Here is a 16,654-nt window from a genome sequence, read left to right as displayed (position 1 = left end):
TACTCAAATGGTCAAAACTTAAATCATCAAATATACTTCTTCTACGCAAATGATCTCTTTACAACGCTTGTTGCTGGGTTTTATAGAAGAGAGAACAAAAGAGCATTGTTTTAAGAATACTTTATGAGAAGCTTGGATGAGCTCCGGTGTCAGACGACGGATCCCATCCCGGAGGTTTTATATTGGGCCAATCTCCACGGCAACCTAGCCTTATGTACAGACTCTTCTTACCTTCAAAAGCAAAACCATCCAGTAAACATTTTTGTTTATCATATAATCACAAAAAGTTACAGTTGGGTTTCTTTCTTTACCTGGAAGTCCCTTGTCTGAGATGATCAGTTGCTTGAGTGCACTCAACGAGGCCTGAGCCACGCTCTTGGCATGCGTCGGATCCCAACCTTGGAGCTTCACCACCACGTCTGCGTTTGAATACCCAATCTCCCTCTCTTGCTTGTTTCGCCTCGCTTCTTCTTTTGCTGATTCTTCATCTACATTCAGAAACAATCTTTGATGTGTAAGCAAATGATCATTCTGTTTTCTATTGTTGTTAAGGGTCACATGCAGAGAGAATTGACCTGTAGCTTCAGTTTGTGATACCCATACAGTAAATCCAGAGTAAAGATGTCTCCACTTATCAGCTCTCCCCGCAGCTCCATGCTTACCTCCCAAAGTTGAGACAACAGTACGGACATGGCTGCTCAAGCTTTCTAAAACAGAACTCTCTGCTTCAGCTACAGAATCCTCCCCTTCAGCAAGAATCCCTAAAATAAAAACACAAAGAAGTGAGTTAAAGATTTTCCGGCAAGATGATCATGTTCTAAAAGCAGAGACTCACAAGAATCAATTGTTTGCTTGGAAAAGCTCTCCAGCAACTCCATTGAGTCTAGAGGACTATACCTGCACCTCACATCAACCGTATAAGACTCTATAAACAGTTGTCACAACACTATTCAAGCTCTTGATTCATATTTCATACCCAAGACCAACCGCTAGCTCCCTACACACTTTCTGGTTAATCTCAGTAGAATCTCCAACCACATAGATCGACGCCCCTTTAAGAAGCTGCATCATCCCAGCAGTCAAAGACTCCCAAGACTCAACAACATCAGGCCACTTCAACTCCCCATCCACCTTCTTCATGTTCACAACCAACTGATCTTCATCTATGTACCTGCTCTGATCCAAAAAAATCAAAACTTCAGCTCTTAAAAAAAGAAAAACACCTCAAAATACAAAATCTTACTTACCATATGGTTTCGGAGGGCATGATTTTTTCAAATAGCTGGTTAGTCTCGAGAAGCGTAACGAGCAAGCCGTTACGCTTCTCTTTAACAGCTAAAGATGTTCCATCTGCGTCCACAGATATATCCTTTGGAGAAAGCGTCTCCCCTGTCTTCAACCTCAGTCTCAACTCCACCTCTTTGCCACCATCTGTGAACTGCATTATACTCCCAAAAACATAATTGATTCAGTATCATGGTGAATACTGAATAAAGTGAAATGAATTGATTGATTAACCAAAGTTTGTTATATCGGTTAAGTAAAGGGAAGCTAAACCAGAGTGGTTATTTAGTTAACCATAATAAACCAGAAGTACTATATCTAATAGTGAACATAAGCACTATTACTAAACAACCATCATCAACAGTAATCATATCAGAATTCAATCGACGAAGATCACCTCGTAATCGAGAGTGGTGGTGGATACGGCGGATAAGCAGTTACACGAGAAGCTATTGAACCTGCCGCCGGCGGTAACATTTTGAGAGAATCGGTGGAATTCACGGTTTCGAAGGCTATGAAATCCTCTGAGAATACGAGGCGAGGAACGAATCCGAGTGGGAGAAGAGAGGGACCGTTGACCGGCGGTGAAAGGGGTTAGGGAAGGAGAGTAGAAGATTGTAGCTGAAGAAGATAAAGCAGCCATTGATGGTGTGATTTCAAAACTACTACGCGGATAAGAGAGAGAGAGGAAGACCGATCGTTATTATGGGCCTTGGCCCAAACGTTTGTGTCCAATTGTAGGCCCAGGAACTTACATTTGAGGTTCTTTCCCATTATTTATATTTTACAAAGAAAGAATAAAATGGAAATTTCGCTTTTACCATCACTATTTATTCATGTTTACGTTTACTAAATTGATATTTTCATAAATATTTTTCTTATTAAAGATACAAAAAGTGATTTATAGATATATATATATATATAATTATTTAAATAAATAATAAAAAAAAAGTATTTAAATTATATGTTTTCAAATTGATTTTTTTTTATAAATAATATTCCGAATTTTTAATTTCAAATTTTTATTTTGAAATTTTAGATTTCTTTTTGAAACTATTTTAAAATTTTATTTAAATTTTTTAATTATTTATTTATATATTTATTAAGATCTTAAATCCCACCTTCCAAAACCTCTACCTTTCAAATCTAAATTTTAAGTATATATTAGTTAACTGTAGGATTATAAGTGTTTGTTTATCTTTTTTAAACTAATGATATGTTGAACTAAGTTTCTTGGTCTTGCCTATGCTTGGCTTTGCATTTTTTGGTAGTAGAACCTGAGCTGATTGCTTCATCCGGTCAAGCAATCGGCCAATCAAGTTTCCTAGGTTTCGACCAACATCCATGACTCTCAGTTGTATGTTCTTGTGGACTCTAAGTGCCATATAAAAGATTTGATGAGTCCTCCTGTGTAAAAAAAATGCAAGAGAGAGCAAGTTAGGAAAGGAATCCTATCAGTTGAGAGTGAAAATCTCAAAATACACAATTCATTATTGGATTCAAACTATCATTAGTATCATCAAATATTTTCCTAGCAAAGAGAACACTTTCAACTAGTTATATACCGACGCTAGTCTAATAAGTGGTCTGAGCTGGACTGGACTGGATTTTTGTAACCCTAAAAAATCTTTATGCAGAAAAAAGCAAATTAGGAAACGAATCCTATCAATTGAGAGTGGAAATCTCAAGATACACAACTCATTATTAGATTCACACTATCATTAGCAACATCAAATCTTTTCCCAGCAAAAAGAACACTTTCAATTATTATATACCTACACTAATTTAATAAGTGGTATGGACTGGGCTAGGCTGGACTTTTATATCCCTAAAAAAATCTTTATGCAGGAAAAAACAAGCTAGGAAACGAATCCTATCAGTTGAGAGTGGAAATCTCAAGATACACAACTCATTATTGGATTCAAACTATCATTAGCATCATCAATTTTTTTCTCAACGAAGAGAACACTTTCAACTAGTTATATATCAACACTAGTTTAATAAGTGGTCTGGGCTGGACTAGACTGGACTTTTATATCCCTAAAAAATCTTTATGCAGGAAAAAACAAGTTAGGAAACGAATCCTATCAGTTGAGAGTGGAAATCTCAAGATACACAACTCATTATTGGATTCAAACTATCATTAGCATCATCAAATTTTTTCCCAACGAAGAGAACACTTTCAACTAATTATATATCAACACTAGTCTAATAAGTGGTCTGGGCTGGACTAGGCTGGGCTGGACTTTTGTAACCTTAAAAATGCTTGTTGTTCTACCATTTTGGGGTCGGATCACTCGATTCCCTACCCGGTTCTGTTTGAATCATCCAAAATATTCTGATAACAGATAATTAAGATTTTCCGTTTAATATGCATCACAATAAATTAAATGAGTTGGTTGGATAAATAGCTCATACCCAAGATACCGGTTTAAGTTATTAATTTTTAAATATTAAAATATTTACACACCATTGGTCATATATCTTTTTAAAAAATTTATTAGAATTTAAAAGTAAATGAGGAGCCGATACGACAAATTAGAATTTAAAAAATAAATACTCTTTTTTAGAACAAAATTAGAATTTAGAAAGAAATATAATCTCAGTAATTTATATCCAATTTAATACGATAGTTATTATGCATATTTATTTATTCGTATTACTCACTCCATCACCAATAACCTCTGCCAAGTTCTCTTTCTCTCTCCGTCGGCGATGCAGAGGCTATCCATAGACGCATCAGCTTCGAAGCTCCAAAGCTACGATATCAATGACTCCAAGCGGAAAGAATCACTCTCCTCTCCTCCTCCCCCTTCTTCGTCGTCATCGTCCGCCGCAGATTACGACGATCACGACCTCAAGGACGTTAAGCTCAGACGGTTATCGTCGCCTCATCAGAAACGCGAGAACCTCGTCCACTTCATCCCCGTCCTCACTCTAATCTGCTTCGTCATCCTCTACCTCTCTTCTCACGCTCCCTCGCAATCAGGTTCCCTTACTCCGATCCAAATCCCGAACGAATCTTCATCAATTTTCTGATCGGGTTTTGAAATTGTTTTCTCAGATTTGGCTCAGTTTAACGGATTCATGCGTTCATCGAAGCGTCTAGGTATACAATGCAGATTATTCGATTCACTTGAGTTTCGATTTCTGATTGATTGTTGTTTTCCTCGATTAGAATCCGACGAGGATGGCGAAATCTCTGGGTTGATGATCGGTACCGACGCTTCGGTGGCTATCCGGAGTAGCATAAGGAAGTTGAGAGAGACGGAATCGCTTCCCCGCCGCCGAACCTCTCACCGGAAAACTGCTGACTTCTAGCTTTTTTCATCGTCTTCTACAGTTTTCTTGTGGTTTTTGTTCATTGAAACTCAAAAAATCGCGATTCGCGTTTCTGTTATAACTAATTGATATTTAAAAAAAATCGAAATCGCATCGCCGGTTGTTTGGAGTAAACGTCGTGCTAGATTGCGCTGAGGCGTAGGTTAGAGTTGAGTGAACTAGAGTGGGTTAGAGTGCGCCTAGGAGTAGTTATGTTATCCAGCTGGATTTTTGGACCGTTACACAGCCTCGTGCTGAGTTTTTTTATTACTACTCGGAGTTAGAGCCACCACCAGTCTCCTCTGCACAACAATAGTTTAATTCACTCTTAATTCATTTACTTTTCACTGAAAAGTGTTATAGCATATGATATAAATTTCTAGTTATATCAATTAATTCCATGAAATAAGAAGTATAAAAGAGAGATCGTTCAGTCCAGAAATTTTTAGTTGTGTAGTTAAAACTTACAATCATCGGTTTCAATGTAATATCCAAAATCAATCAAATTATTGATGAACTAAAACCCAAAAAAAGTGCAGGTGTCGAAGCCATAACTTAATGCCAATTATATAAGGGTCCACTTGATAAATTGATCAGATTAAAAGAGAAGGTCATTTAGTGACAAAAAGAAAAATAAGTGATGCCACGGGGTCTGTCATAGTGACCACTGTCCCACTTTAGCCCACCATCAACACCGTGGTCCGTGACGCTCTCCCTGCATACGTGCCAATACATCACTGGCTCATTCAGTTGATTACATTTTTACTTTTTATATATCTTGGTGGCGCAGTTACCTCTTATTATTTGTTGTTTTTCTAAAGTGGGATTAATAGTCTTAAACCCTAAGTCTGCAAATAGTGTCTACTTTTGTCATAGGATTCGCTTTCTTAGAGATATCTAAGCATAATTTGTGATTAATTTATTTAGGATATCCCATCAATTTGATGCAAATGACACTGACATTTGTTTTGACTAACTTCTAAAAGATTCCTTGTGAAGTTAGTTTCAGGCTAGTACCAATGGCATTTGTTATTCACATGCTCAGAAAGACGTATTCAACTTATGGTTTGTATTGAATTTTGTAAAGTCTGAGATATTTTCAGTTAATATGTGTCTATGTTGCTGACAATGTTTTTACCTTTTTAGTGAATATATAACAACTTACAATGTGTCTAAGTTACTGACAAAGCTACTAACCAAAGATTGTTTGAAATATCTTGATACACTTAAAGTAAGCAAATAACAAAGCCTCATTGATATAAAATCAAACTTATCAAAGCAAATAGGAAAGTAAAAAGAAAAAGATGGACCTGGACATTAACAAGAACAATCTAATGCAAACAAAAAAAGCTAAGGAATCCACAAGATACATGACATGTATCAAAAAAAATAACATAAGCAACAACAACAACAAACTTGAAAATATTCTTGTCCTATTTTTAACATTTAAACATATTTATTAAGACACTAACTTTTGGTTTTAAACTGTCACATAAGACTCGCTCAAATTGCTAAGCAAAGCCACTGATATATATTTAACATAGCCACTTCCTTCTCCTCACTTCTCTCTACTCACTTGTTAGTTATTACAACAGTTTCTTTCACCACAAGCAATTCTCAGAACAAAACCTTTCTTCATTCCCAATCAATTAAACAAAACTAGTTACAGCCGGAGTGTTTTCATATCCGGCCGTACCAATCCTCAAATGGCTTCAACAACAACAACAATACCAGATCCTGATGTCTTCCCTACAATCACCATGCCCATCACAGTAATCTTAACCGGCAGTCTTCTCTTTATCATTATCGCCGGATTCTTCGTCCTCTTCTTCTGGAGATGTCTTCTGAACCGTTTGTCCTCAGCTTGGACCCTTCAGAGAACACCCTACGGTGACCTAATCCACGTCAACACTCCCCCTGAAAACACAGGGCTCGACCCATTTATCATCAAGTCCTTTCCCGTAATCCTCTATTCATCCGCAACAATGAGAAACCAGTGTACTGAATGTGCTATCTGCTTGGCAGAGTTTTCAGATGAAGACACCGTTAGGCTAATAACAGTGTGTCGTCATGGGTTTCATTCAACTTGCATTGATTCTTGGTTTGAGTCACACAAGACTTGCCCTGTTTGCCGGTGTGAGTTAGACCCCGGAGTGGTTGGTTCTGGAAGCCATGAGTCTTTGCACAACACGGTTACAATTACTATTCAAGACTTAAACTATGAAGAAGTGAATCCTCCTTCCACTAGTTCAAGCAAAAGGTTCCCTGAAGCCGTCTCGGCTTGGCCATTCTCTAGGTCACATTCTACAGGTCGTTTTATGGTTAAGACCAAAAGAGAACATTACCAATTCAAAGAAAATTATCCTACCACTAGTTCAAGCAAAAGGCTTATGGAAGCATCGGCTTGGCGATTTTCGAGGTCACATTCTACTGGACATTTCATGGTTAAGACAATGGATAAGACCAAAGGAAAACATTACCAAACAGGAAGCAGTGTCATGTTTGAAGAAAACAATCCTACAACTAGCCCAAGCAAAAGGCTTATGGAAGCCTCGGCTTGGCGATTTTCGAGGTCATATTCTACAGGGCAGTTCATGGGTAAGACGAGGGATGTCACTATGAAGATCAAAGGAAGACATTACCAAACAGGAAGCTGTGCCTCGTTTGATGAACTTACTAGGTATGACGAAGCTACAGGATACGGTATGGCTTGGTGATTATTTATCATTACATTAGCATTATTTGAAGTCTAGTATGCGAATAAATTCTATTTTTTTGTGTGTTCTTGATAGCAGTAGATATTCAAAACTTGTAATAAAGATGTGTAGTGAAGAATAAACTGAGAAAGAATAAGAGTCATCACTCCACAGGTTTTTCTTCAGAGGCTTCTATTGTGTCATCACCATCTTCAGGTTCCTCTTCAGAAGTATTGTTATCTTCTATTGTGTTGCTATCTTCAGATTCACCCGCGCTTCTCAAACTAAACTTTAGACTGATAGGTCTGCCCATTAGCTCCTACAGGCAAACAAAACAGTAATGAACTCTCAATATACTTATAAAAAAGATCGGTCTAGACTTTAAGAAAATCGTCCTAAGTACTGCCTAACGATTTCTTGTAACATTGCTTAAAGATAAATATAGCAAACTTTATACCTTCCCGTCCATTTTAGAGATTGCAGCCTCAGCTTCTTCTCTAGTAGGGAACGAGACAAAGCCATAGCCAGAAGCTCTACCTCCAGGGTCTGCGAAAACAACACGAGCTGAAACAAGGTTGAAGTCTGCAGCAGTGAAGAACTCACGGAGATGGGTTGATCTCGCTTTCCAAGCGAGGTTAGACACGTAGAGTTTGTGACGAGTTTCTTGAGTAGAAGGAGGAAGAGCGTTAGGAGGTTTCACGGTAGGTTTCTTGAATCTTTTTGCAAAGCTTACCCTTATGATCCTCCCTGAGACTTGCTGATAAACAAAGTAACATATAATCAAAAGAACACACAAGCCAAGACAAGACAAGACAGAAGAGAACATTTGATATATAACTTACGAAAGAATCGAACTTGTCAACAGCGGATTGAGCTTCTTCTCCAGAAGACATTGTCACGAAAGCGAATCCTCTGTTCTTCCCATCTTTTTGCTTTATGATCTGATAATAAAGTTTCAAACTTTAATAAACAAGAACAGAACTTTGTACGAGTTTAAGAGATAGAAACAAAGAACCTCGACGCTGGAGACAGTCCCGCATTGTCCGAAGAGCTGAGAAATGTCGTTGACACTCATGGACCAAGGGAGATTGAATACAAAAAGCTTCCTTTTGAGATTCTCCTTCTGGGTTTCTTCGGTGGGAGGTGATGCTTCTTCCTCCGTGACGGAAGAGCATACGGAGACGAGTCGCCGAGAGTTATTATCCCAGCCGGCGCGAAGAGGAGTACTGAAAGTGAGAGGGAAGACGGAAGTGAGGTTACTTGGAATTTGAATATTTAAGGAGGTGGGTTTAGTTTGCCTGGAGAAGAGATGAGGTTTTGAGGATGAAGAAGAAGAGAAGGAGAGGATGGAGAGAGCAGCTTCGAGAACCGCCATTGTTAACTTCTGCAGCACAAAAGGAGTGGATTAGACCGAAACAAAAGGATAGTTTTTTTCTTCTGTACCGGTTTGGTTTTTTTCTTTGTACCAAATTTCGGTTTCCGAATGGATATGGCCGGTTTGGTTATCGAAGTCTATAAGAACAAAGACAGTGTATACTCAAAATTTACAAAGAAGCCCATTACTTATATAGATCTAAGCATTTGAAAGGCCCAATAAAAGCCCAAATAATTAGGGCGTCTTCTTTTAATTCCGTCTCAACTGATTCGTATATATAACACAACCAACTTCGAAAGTCAATAGCAGATTGTGTTTCGTGTCATAAATTGTTAACTTTTAATTGTGTAATAGACATGTTCTTTATTTGCGCCTACACGAAGTTAGGAGCTTTTGTCCAAATCCTTTTTTCTTCTTCGGTAGAAAAAATAAGAGTTCTTTTTTGTTTGGTTTGAGTCGAGGTGACGATAGAAAATTCACTAGTCCCTGAAACATTATGTGATGTTATTGTGATATCTCGACAGGTTCTGATCGACTCAGCCTTTTATATTTTCCTGAATTAGACTTTTTTTTTTGTTTATCTAAAATAGTTGAATCTGGGAAGATGATGAATCTCATAAAACAAATGGGTAATTTGCGACTGATATTATATTGATGTTTATTCACCTTGGAGAACTGATTCTCAGATTCAGAGTTTTGTACTTTAAATTCTTGAGTAGATTCTAATTTATAATTGTTGATTTTAATAATGATTTATGTTAACAGTTCACTCAATCTAGCTGGGCAAATGATGAAATCATATTTCATGGGTAATTTGCGTCTGAATCTTCTTGATGCTATTTTCAATGAGAAACTGATGCCCAGAAGTTCACTTCTTATACTTAAATAATTTTGTTTCATTATCAAGAAAATAATATTTTAATCGACTCAAGTGGATTTCTAACGTGTAAGCTTACAGTAAGCTCCAAAATCAAACGTAGTAATGATTATCATAGTAAGCTGTTCTACCTCGATCCAATGGTGACAGTTTGTTATCGTGGGTAGGGTATTTGCTTGGTGACCCTAGGCTTCGCGTAAATGTGCTGGTATCTCTTGAACTCACCGAACGTAAAGACCGGGACATACGAGCAGGCCAGATACAAGGATTGCTTTTTAAGATTGACATCAACCAAAAGAAAAGATCAGGGTTTCTTGTCCCATCGAATTGAGACACGACACACAAGCACGACAGTACTTGAGACCAAATTGCCTACTGCTTTACATGAGATCTAATCTTTTAAATTCCATGATACGTGGTCAGTGTTGTACAAGAATGTTGATTGATATTACATTTATATATTTTTAAAATAAGTATGGAACTATATACTTCTTGTCATATTATTATTACGTGTGTGAAATTAAGTTTTAAGTCAACTTTGGTCCCATCAAACTTGATGACCCTTAGGTGTGAATAAATTCTCTAACTAAATCTGTTTCTCTAGTGGTTCAGTGGGTAGCTGACGCGTTTCAAATTTGACAATGTCCCTGCCTCACAAATCTACAAATATACTCAAAAAAATATGCGAAGTATGGAATTAGGATTAAATTATTAAATATTACACAAAAAGTCATGTTCTTTAAATTATACATCTAAAGTAAAACGCGGTTCCGATTTAAATTCAAATAATTTTGCTTTTCTAGATATTGTGAAGAAAAATATAACCTAGAATTGCATTTTCCTGTATGATACACATTTGTAAAGGGTTTTCTTGGCTGTGACTTATGAATAGTGAGTGGTAGTTGGAGTAGCGACTTTGCCAATTCTTGACGGCACGTAACGTTTTTGGAAAAGTCAAACGTATCGGTTATCTACAAATAATTTATACAGTACATTAAAATTGTTCATCCGTGAATTATATATAGACGTTTGAAGAGTTTAACACATTAGCAAAACTAGGATTTAATTATTTCAAAATTAGTAGTATCCTGAATAATGGATAAATTTGAATATCTGTAACCTAAACTGAAACAGTCTGAAAATCTTGATTAACAAGTTCTATAAAAATAATAATTTTAAATGAAAGGGGAACAAGACAAGAAGTCTTAGCGGGAAAGGGAATCCGACAAGTATGACATCGTTCCAGCGAAGGAGTCTACGAGGTGGGATCCACTTGTCAACACCTCGCTGACTATTGTTCTTTGATCCTGTCCTCCGTGGACCTTACGTTTCTTAATCGTAATTAAGTCACCATTATTACTTACCTTTCATCTAATCAAGTAGCAGACATTTCATTAAGAAAAGCATAGACTGACATGACATGAATACACGGAACTATTTTTTCGTATGAAAACATGCCATTTTTCGTGCAATGTGATATCCATCATAATTATTTTTAAAATAAGTACGTAGTAGCTTTATCATGGTTTAAATGCGAATTCTCATTGTCCCAGAGACCGATGAGCGCTAACAAAGCAAATGACAAACAATATAAAAGGTTTTCTTACACAAGAATCCTTTAAACCCGAGCCTCGATCTCCCCATTTTGACACCTTCGCCTTTTCTTTTTCTCCATGACCCAATATAAAAGTAACGAATAGTATTTCCAAAGGAGATTCTTTTCTTCAGATGAGTTTTTACTTCTGTAAAACTATATACTGTAATATCTAAAGCTCCAAGAAATTATCAGTTCAGTACTTTATAACCTGACGTCTTCTGAACTAAAGAAAAGAATAGCGTGAGCATATCTAGTTACTCTAATTATAGCAAGTTTATTATTTATTTATTTTTAGCAAACGATTATAGCAAGTTGATTATAAAGTCAAATAATTTATAATCTGAAATTACGATTTATATAAAATAAAGTCTAGTGACAAATTTTTTTTTGGAAACAATCAAATAAAGTCTAGAAGCACAATTGTACTATTGTGTGTGTTACATGCGTTTTGTATTTCTATGTTCGAATATCACTAACTTGTTATAATGATATTCGAACAAATAGATTTTTTTTTTCTTTTTTACTAAATATTCTGGTCAAAATTTTATGTTCAAAAGAGTAAAGAATATTACAAGGTTTATTTTTGTAATAAAGAGAGACTGTTGGTGGTATTTACGTAAACGCTCCAACAAAAAAAAGCGAAAAAGAGTCAAATGTTTCCGCTAATTCAAAACTACTAAAGTCGTCTCAGCTTTAAAAGGAAAAAACATATTTAAATCAGAAAGAAAAAGACATAACTCTCTCTCTCTCTCTCTGTCTCGCAAATTCAAAATCACCGAGAAAACTTTTGTTGTCTTTTTTTTTTCCTTGACAATTTGAAAAAAAAAGTGTGGAGTAATCAAATGTGATGGGAAGTAGCTTCTCCTCCGCCTTACCTTGCTTCAATCAAGGCCACCATCACTCATCGCAGCGTCACACACAGAATCCAACTCACTCCGATCAGATCAACTCTGAGCCGTTGGATGAGACTCTAGGCCACTCTTACTGCTACGTCCCGTCTTCTAACCGCTTCCTATCCCCCTTCCCTTCCGATCGCTTCGTCTCTCCTCCCGGTTCGTTCCGGTTATCTCCGGGTCGGATCCGGGGCCCCGGATCATCCGACCAGCTCCAAACCGGGTTCAGAGCCATCTCCGGGGCCTCGGTAAGCGCCAACACCTCGAACTCCAAAACCGTCTTTCAGCTCGAAGATATTTACGATGATGCCACTGCCAACACTTTCGGCGGAGGCGTGAGGAGCAGCGTCGTGAACGCTAACGGCTTCGAAGGAACGTCGTCGTTTAGCGCTCTCCCGCTTCAGACCGTGCCGTTAGGTGGTCACGTGGAGGAACGAACCGGCCTCTTCATGTCTGGGCCGATAGAGAGAGGCGCGAGTTCAGGCCCATTGGACCTTCCCGGAGAGGAGGCTTCGAGATCCGACTCCGCCGCCGCGCATTTCTCGGCGCCGCTCGGCGGCGGCAAGAAGAGACGGAAAAGGAAGAAGAGTCTTTCGTGGCACACGAAGCAGCGGCCGTGGGTTCTTCCGGTGTCGAACTTCGTCGGCGGTGCTAAAAGGGAGAACACCGTGAAACCACCCGACGGCGGCGGCGTTACGGCGGAATCAACCGGAGAGGAGAACGATTTACAGTGGGCGTTGGGGAAAGCAGGTGAGGACAGGGTGCAGTTAGCTGTCTTCGAGAAGCAAGGATGGCTCTTCGCCGGAATCTACGACGGTTTCAACGGACCCGACGCGCCGGAGTTTCTGATGGCTAACCTCTACCGTGCGGTTCATAGTGAGTTACAAGGTTTATTCTGGGAACTGGAGGAAGAAGTAGAGTTAGAAGCAAGTTCCAGCTGTCCGGCGAGAGACAAGGAAGAAGTGGTAGAAGTTAAGATGAGGAAAAAGCTGCATGAGCTTCTCGCAGAGGCACAAGCGGAAGACGCGTTGGATCTTTCAGGCTCCGACAGGTTTGCATTCTCAGTGGAGGACAATGCTGTGTCTGTAGGAAGTAAGAGATGGTTGCTATTGTCGAAACTGAAGCATGGTTTGTCTAAGCAGGGCGTTTCAGGGAGGAAGTTGTTGTTCCCATGGAAGCTTGGTGTGGAGGGTAATGAAACGGAGGATGTAGTAGGTAACGTTAGAGTGGAAGAACCGGTTGAGAAGAGGAAGGAGAGACGTAAGGCGGGTGCGGTTGATCACGAGTTGGTTCTGAAGGCGATGTCGAATGGTCTTGAAGCCACCGAGCAAGCTTTCTTGGAGATGACCGAGAAGGTTCTGGAAACGAACCCTGAGCTTGCGTTGATGGGTTCTTGCTTGCTGGTTGCGCTGATGAGGGACGATGATGTGTATGTGATGAATATAGGGGATAGTAGGGCTCTTGTTGCGCAGTATCAGGTTCAAGAAACGGGTGTGAGTGTTGAGACAGGAAGAGTTGATGATAGATGTGATGATTTGGACAGGGATGGTGGAAACAAAGAGAGTTCAGTTGTGGGTGATGAAGATACTACAGTGAACATTGAAACACCTTCGCAGCACATGAAACTGGTTGCGTTGCAGCTGACAACAGATCACAGCACGAGCATCGAAGATGTAAGTAGCGAATTGACCATCTTTTTGTTGCGTTGATTTGCGATATTCATGTCATGTGATAAATTACATTGATGAACTCAGGAAGTAACAAGAATAAAAAACGAACACCCTGATGACAACCAATGCATAGTGAACGACAGAGTGAAAGGTCGGCTTAAGGTGACTAGAGCGTTTGGAGCAGGGTTTTTGAAGCAGGTTAGACAAAACATTCACACTCTTGAATTCTCCAAAAAAAAAAAAATATTCAGTAATTCTTACAAAGGAAGTTTGATTTTGCAGCCTAAATTGAATGATTCATTACTGGAAATGTTTCGGAATGAGTACATTGGGACGGATCCGTACATATCATGCACACCGTCTCTACGTCACTACAGGCTAACAGAGAGTGATCAGTTTATGGTTCTGTCATCTGATGGTTTGTATCAATACCTGAGCAATGAGGAAGTTGTTTCTCTTGCTATGGAGAAGTTTCCAGATGGAGATCCTGCTCAGCATGTTATACAGGAACTTCTAGTCCGTGCAGCCAAGAAGGCTGGTAAATATAAAATATATTTCTCCTTTTATAATTAATTGATAGTAATAGGTTTTGAGTTTGGTGATTAATGATTATTGATTATGATTGTTAGGAATGGGGTTTCATGAGCTACTGGATATACCGCAAGGAGATAGGAGAAAGTATCATGACGATTGCACTGTATTAGTGATAGCACTTGGAGGAAGTAGGATCTGGAAGTCATCAGGGAAGTATCTTTGAGACCATATAAACTACAAGTTGGGACAACAGAGAAACTCAAAATACAACAAAAAGAAAGGTGGCAAAAACTTTGTTTAAATTTGGTCTGCTTTTTGTTTCCTTATGTTTCTATAGGAATGTTCTTTTGTCAGATTAGGAGGGTACTTTTGTTTCTTTGTTTGAGAATAGGGTAGAGATTGGCATAGAGAAGGGTGGGGACCAAAAGGAGTAGTAATACATAGAACATTTTCCTCCTGGGAAAAAAAATTAAGAAAAAATCTTATATAATTTTTTTTCTTCTTTTTGTGGCTCTTTTTCCATCAGAAATTTATACATAAAATTATATAAATATTAAAAATCCTAGTATTGTACATAGAACATTTTCATTCTGCTGTTGTAAAAAAAAAACATTTTCATTGTGGAACTGGAGCCTGCAACTCTATGCTCATCCACGGTCCCAAATATGTGTAGTGGGCCTTTCAAAGATCTAAATCAGTGGTAATGTGGGCAAATCAACAGTATATCAAAACTTTATCGTTCTCAAAGCCAACACACGGTTACATATCAGTGGTAATGTGAAAGGCCCACTACACATATTTGGGCTAACCAAAAAGTATTCATTTTTTTTCTTCTTTTCTTGGTACTTGGCTACAAAATTATCATATATGCGAGTAACATCGTTTTCTTCCTAGAAACATATAGATGGAGAAAGAAAGTTAGTCTGTGGGTTGGCCGTCGAACTCTTGACATATAACATCGAAACAATACCAACCAAACATAGTTCGCCACGTAACTGACGGTTACCGTCCAGTCTCTGTAAGGTTTCTTTATAAATAAAACCGAACCATGCATATGTGTGTTGATATTCTTTTATAAACTCTGTTCTTATCTTGTAATTGTAAACTCTGAAATATCTCTCAGATGGGTTGCTTGATTTCTCCTGTAATGAAACTCCGTCGTCTATCTTCAACTGATTCGCGGCGGTTTGCGTACCGGAATCTGACAGACGAAGATATGGAGGATTCGGTCGTAAGGGTGGTGGTAGGGAAAGAGAAGAAGGAGTTCATGGTCGAACCGTACGTACTCGAAGAGGCGCCGTTTAGAATCTTGATTGGTTCGGTTAAGGATCGTACCAAGACCCGGTTTAACCGGACTGGGAGTGTTGTATGGCTTGATCATATCGACTCGATCTTGTTCGAGCACTTGTTGTGGCTTCTTCGTAACGATGCATCTACATTTTCGGATATGGATGTCGTCGAGATCATTGAGTTCTATTCTCAAGATTGCTAGAGAAAGAAATTGATCTAACGTGGAATAATAAAGTGTTGTTTCTTCGCATTAACACGTGTATTTTGTGATGGTAAGATCTAGTACTGATACCAACTTACCAAAGGTCCAAAACAGCTTGTACTATTAATTGGTCTTTTTAAAGAAGTAATGAATCTACATTACATGACCTTATACTATTTTGGTTTGGTTCAGTTTTTAGATGTATGTTAAATGTAAGAAATACCTCTTGTTTACTTGGTATTTGTTTTTCGATAGATACCGGGGGAGATTAGTTTGCTGTTAAAGAGAGATTATAGTTTGCTGTTAATCTTGGATCGGATTGCATGGTTTGATTTGTTTAAACGGAAAATTTTTTGCGAGCACTAGACGGCTATATTAATTGTTTGCTGTATAACGAGAAGGTCCTTTGAATATTTGCTACACACGTTGATCTTTAAAGCTGCCCCAGTATTAGTTTGAAATTAGATAAACGATGAACCAACAAAACTGTTCTCTTTTTAGTAAAAAAAAACTGTTTTATTTGAAATTTAATCATGGAGTCTTTCATGTAGAGTTTCTTAAAATTTTAAACTAAAATTTATATTATTTAAATGATATGTATATCTTTAACCACATTAAAGTTTATAAAATACTTTTGAGAGATTTTGATATTGGTTTTAAAAATTTTAAAATATCCATTAAGCATATGCTTTAGTGTTACATTTTAAGAGACTCAACATTAAAAGTTCTATACGTTTTGTTCCAACTAGTTTTCAACTAGTAAAAAAATTACAAATGGGATATATTTTATGCAGTTTAGTTTAGTCCTCAAATGCTGAAATAAAAGGAAATACAGTCTTTGTTAAATGATAAGCACTAGTGTGTCAAATGTAATCTAAGGTTAATTAACAAGTAGCATTACATTATTCAAATGAA

The 16,654-nt window shown here is 38.0% G+C and overlaps 6 protein-coding genes and 3 non-coding genes across 9 annotated transcripts; 7 read left to right on the top strand and 2 right to left on the bottom strand.

Annotated features, from left to right (window-relative positions):
* Positions 1 to 8: 8 nt before the first annotated feature.
* Positions 9 to 1,955, bottom strand: LOC103865454 (probable inactive shikimate kinase like 2, chloroplastic). The gene is made up of 7 exons (XM_009143239.3): positions 1,682 to 1,955; positions 1,248 to 1,438; positions 977 to 1,171; positions 836 to 897; positions 576 to 761; positions 312 to 488; positions 9 to 231 (listed from the first exon to the last, which is right to left on the bottom strand). The coding sequence occupies exons 1-7, from the start codon at positions 1,925 to 1,927 to the stop codon at positions 122 to 124; spliced, it is 1,167 nt and encodes a 388-aa protein (XP_009141487.1). The 5' UTR covers positions 1,928 to 1,955; the 3' UTR covers positions 9 to 121.
* Positions 1,956 to 3,876: 1,921 nt separating this feature from the next.
* Positions 3,877 to 4,728, top strand: LOC103865453. Its single transcript, XM_009143238.3, has 3 exons — positions 3,877 to 4,273; positions 4,349 to 4,393; positions 4,463 to 4,728. The coding sequence occupies exons 1-3, from the start codon at positions 4,000 to 4,002 to the stop codon at positions 4,603 to 4,605; spliced, it is 462 nt and encodes a 153-aa protein (XP_009141486.1). The 5' UTR covers positions 3,877 to 3,999; the 3' UTR covers positions 4,606 to 4,728.
* A 394-nt stretch (positions 4,729 to 5,122) lies between these two features.
* Positions 5,123 to 7,486, top strand: LOC103865450 (RING-H2 finger protein ATL28-like). Its single transcript, XM_009143236.3, has one exon. The coding sequence runs from the start codon at positions 6,312 to 6,314 to the stop codon at positions 7,320 to 7,322; it is 1,011 nt and encodes a 336-aa protein (XP_009141484.1). The 5' UTR covers positions 5,123 to 6,311; the 3' UTR covers positions 7,323 to 7,486.
* LOC103865452 (28 kDa ribonucleoprotein, chloroplastic) lies at positions 7,312 to 8,714 on the bottom strand. The gene is made up of 4 exons (XM_009143237.3): positions 8,317 to 8,714; positions 8,144 to 8,242; positions 7,759 to 8,058; positions 7,312 to 7,620 (listed from the first exon to the last, which is right to left on the bottom strand). The coding sequence occupies exons 1-4, from the start codon at positions 8,674 to 8,676 to the stop codon at positions 7,465 to 7,467; spliced, it is 915 nt and encodes a 304-aa protein (XP_009141485.1). The 5' UTR covers positions 8,677 to 8,714; the 3' UTR covers positions 7,312 to 7,464.
* A 252-nt stretch (positions 8,715 to 8,966) lies between these two features.
* On the top strand, positions 8,967 to 14,750 carry LOC103865449 (protein phosphatase 2C 29). Its single transcript, XM_009143235.3, has 4 exons — positions 8,967 to 13,716; positions 13,798 to 13,911; positions 13,996 to 14,251; positions 14,343 to 14,750. Exons 1-4 carry the CDS (start codon positions 11,998 to 12,000, stop codon positions 14,468 to 14,470), a joined length of 2,217 nt encoding a protein of 738 aa, XP_009141483.1. The 5' UTR covers positions 8,967 to 11,997; the 3' UTR covers positions 14,471 to 14,750.
* On the top strand, positions 9,133 to 9,211 carry LOC117133811. Its single transcript, XR_004457855.1, has one exon. It is a non-coding gene; the product is annotated as a small nucleolar RNA snoR14 (small nucleolar RNA).
* Positions 9,272 to 9,363, top strand: LOC117133805. Its single transcript, XR_004457849.1, has one exon. It is a non-coding gene; the product is annotated as a small nucleolar RNA Z101 (small nucleolar RNA).
* On the top strand, positions 9,455 to 9,541 carry LOC117133806. Its single transcript, XR_004457850.1, has one exon. It is a non-coding gene; the product is annotated as a small nucleolar RNA Z101 (small nucleolar RNA).
* A 294-nt stretch (positions 14,751 to 15,044) lies between the features above and the next one.
* LOC103865448 (auxin-responsive protein SAUR77-like) lies at positions 15,045 to 16,489 on the top strand. The gene is made up of 2 exons (XM_009143233.3): positions 15,045 to 15,265; positions 15,371 to 16,489. The coding sequence occupies exon 2, from the start codon at positions 15,371 to 15,373 to the stop codon at positions 15,737 to 15,739; it is 369 nt and encodes a 122-aa protein (XP_009141481.1). The 5' UTR covers positions 15,045 to 15,265; the 3' UTR covers positions 15,740 to 16,489.
* Positions 16,490 to 16,654: the final 165 nt, after the last annotated feature.

The sequence above is a fragment of the Brassica rapa genome, chromosome A04, assembly GCF_000309985.2.
Source record: "Brassica rapa cultivar Chiifu-401-42 chromosome A04, CAAS_Brap_v3.01, whole genome shotgun sequence".
In the NCBI taxonomy this organism is placed as follows: Eukaryota; Viridiplantae; Streptophyta; class Magnoliopsida; order Brassicales; family Brassicaceae; genus Brassica; species Brassica rapa.
Note: the sequence above shows the minus strand (reverse complement) of the source record. Positions and strands in the feature narration are given on the sequence as shown.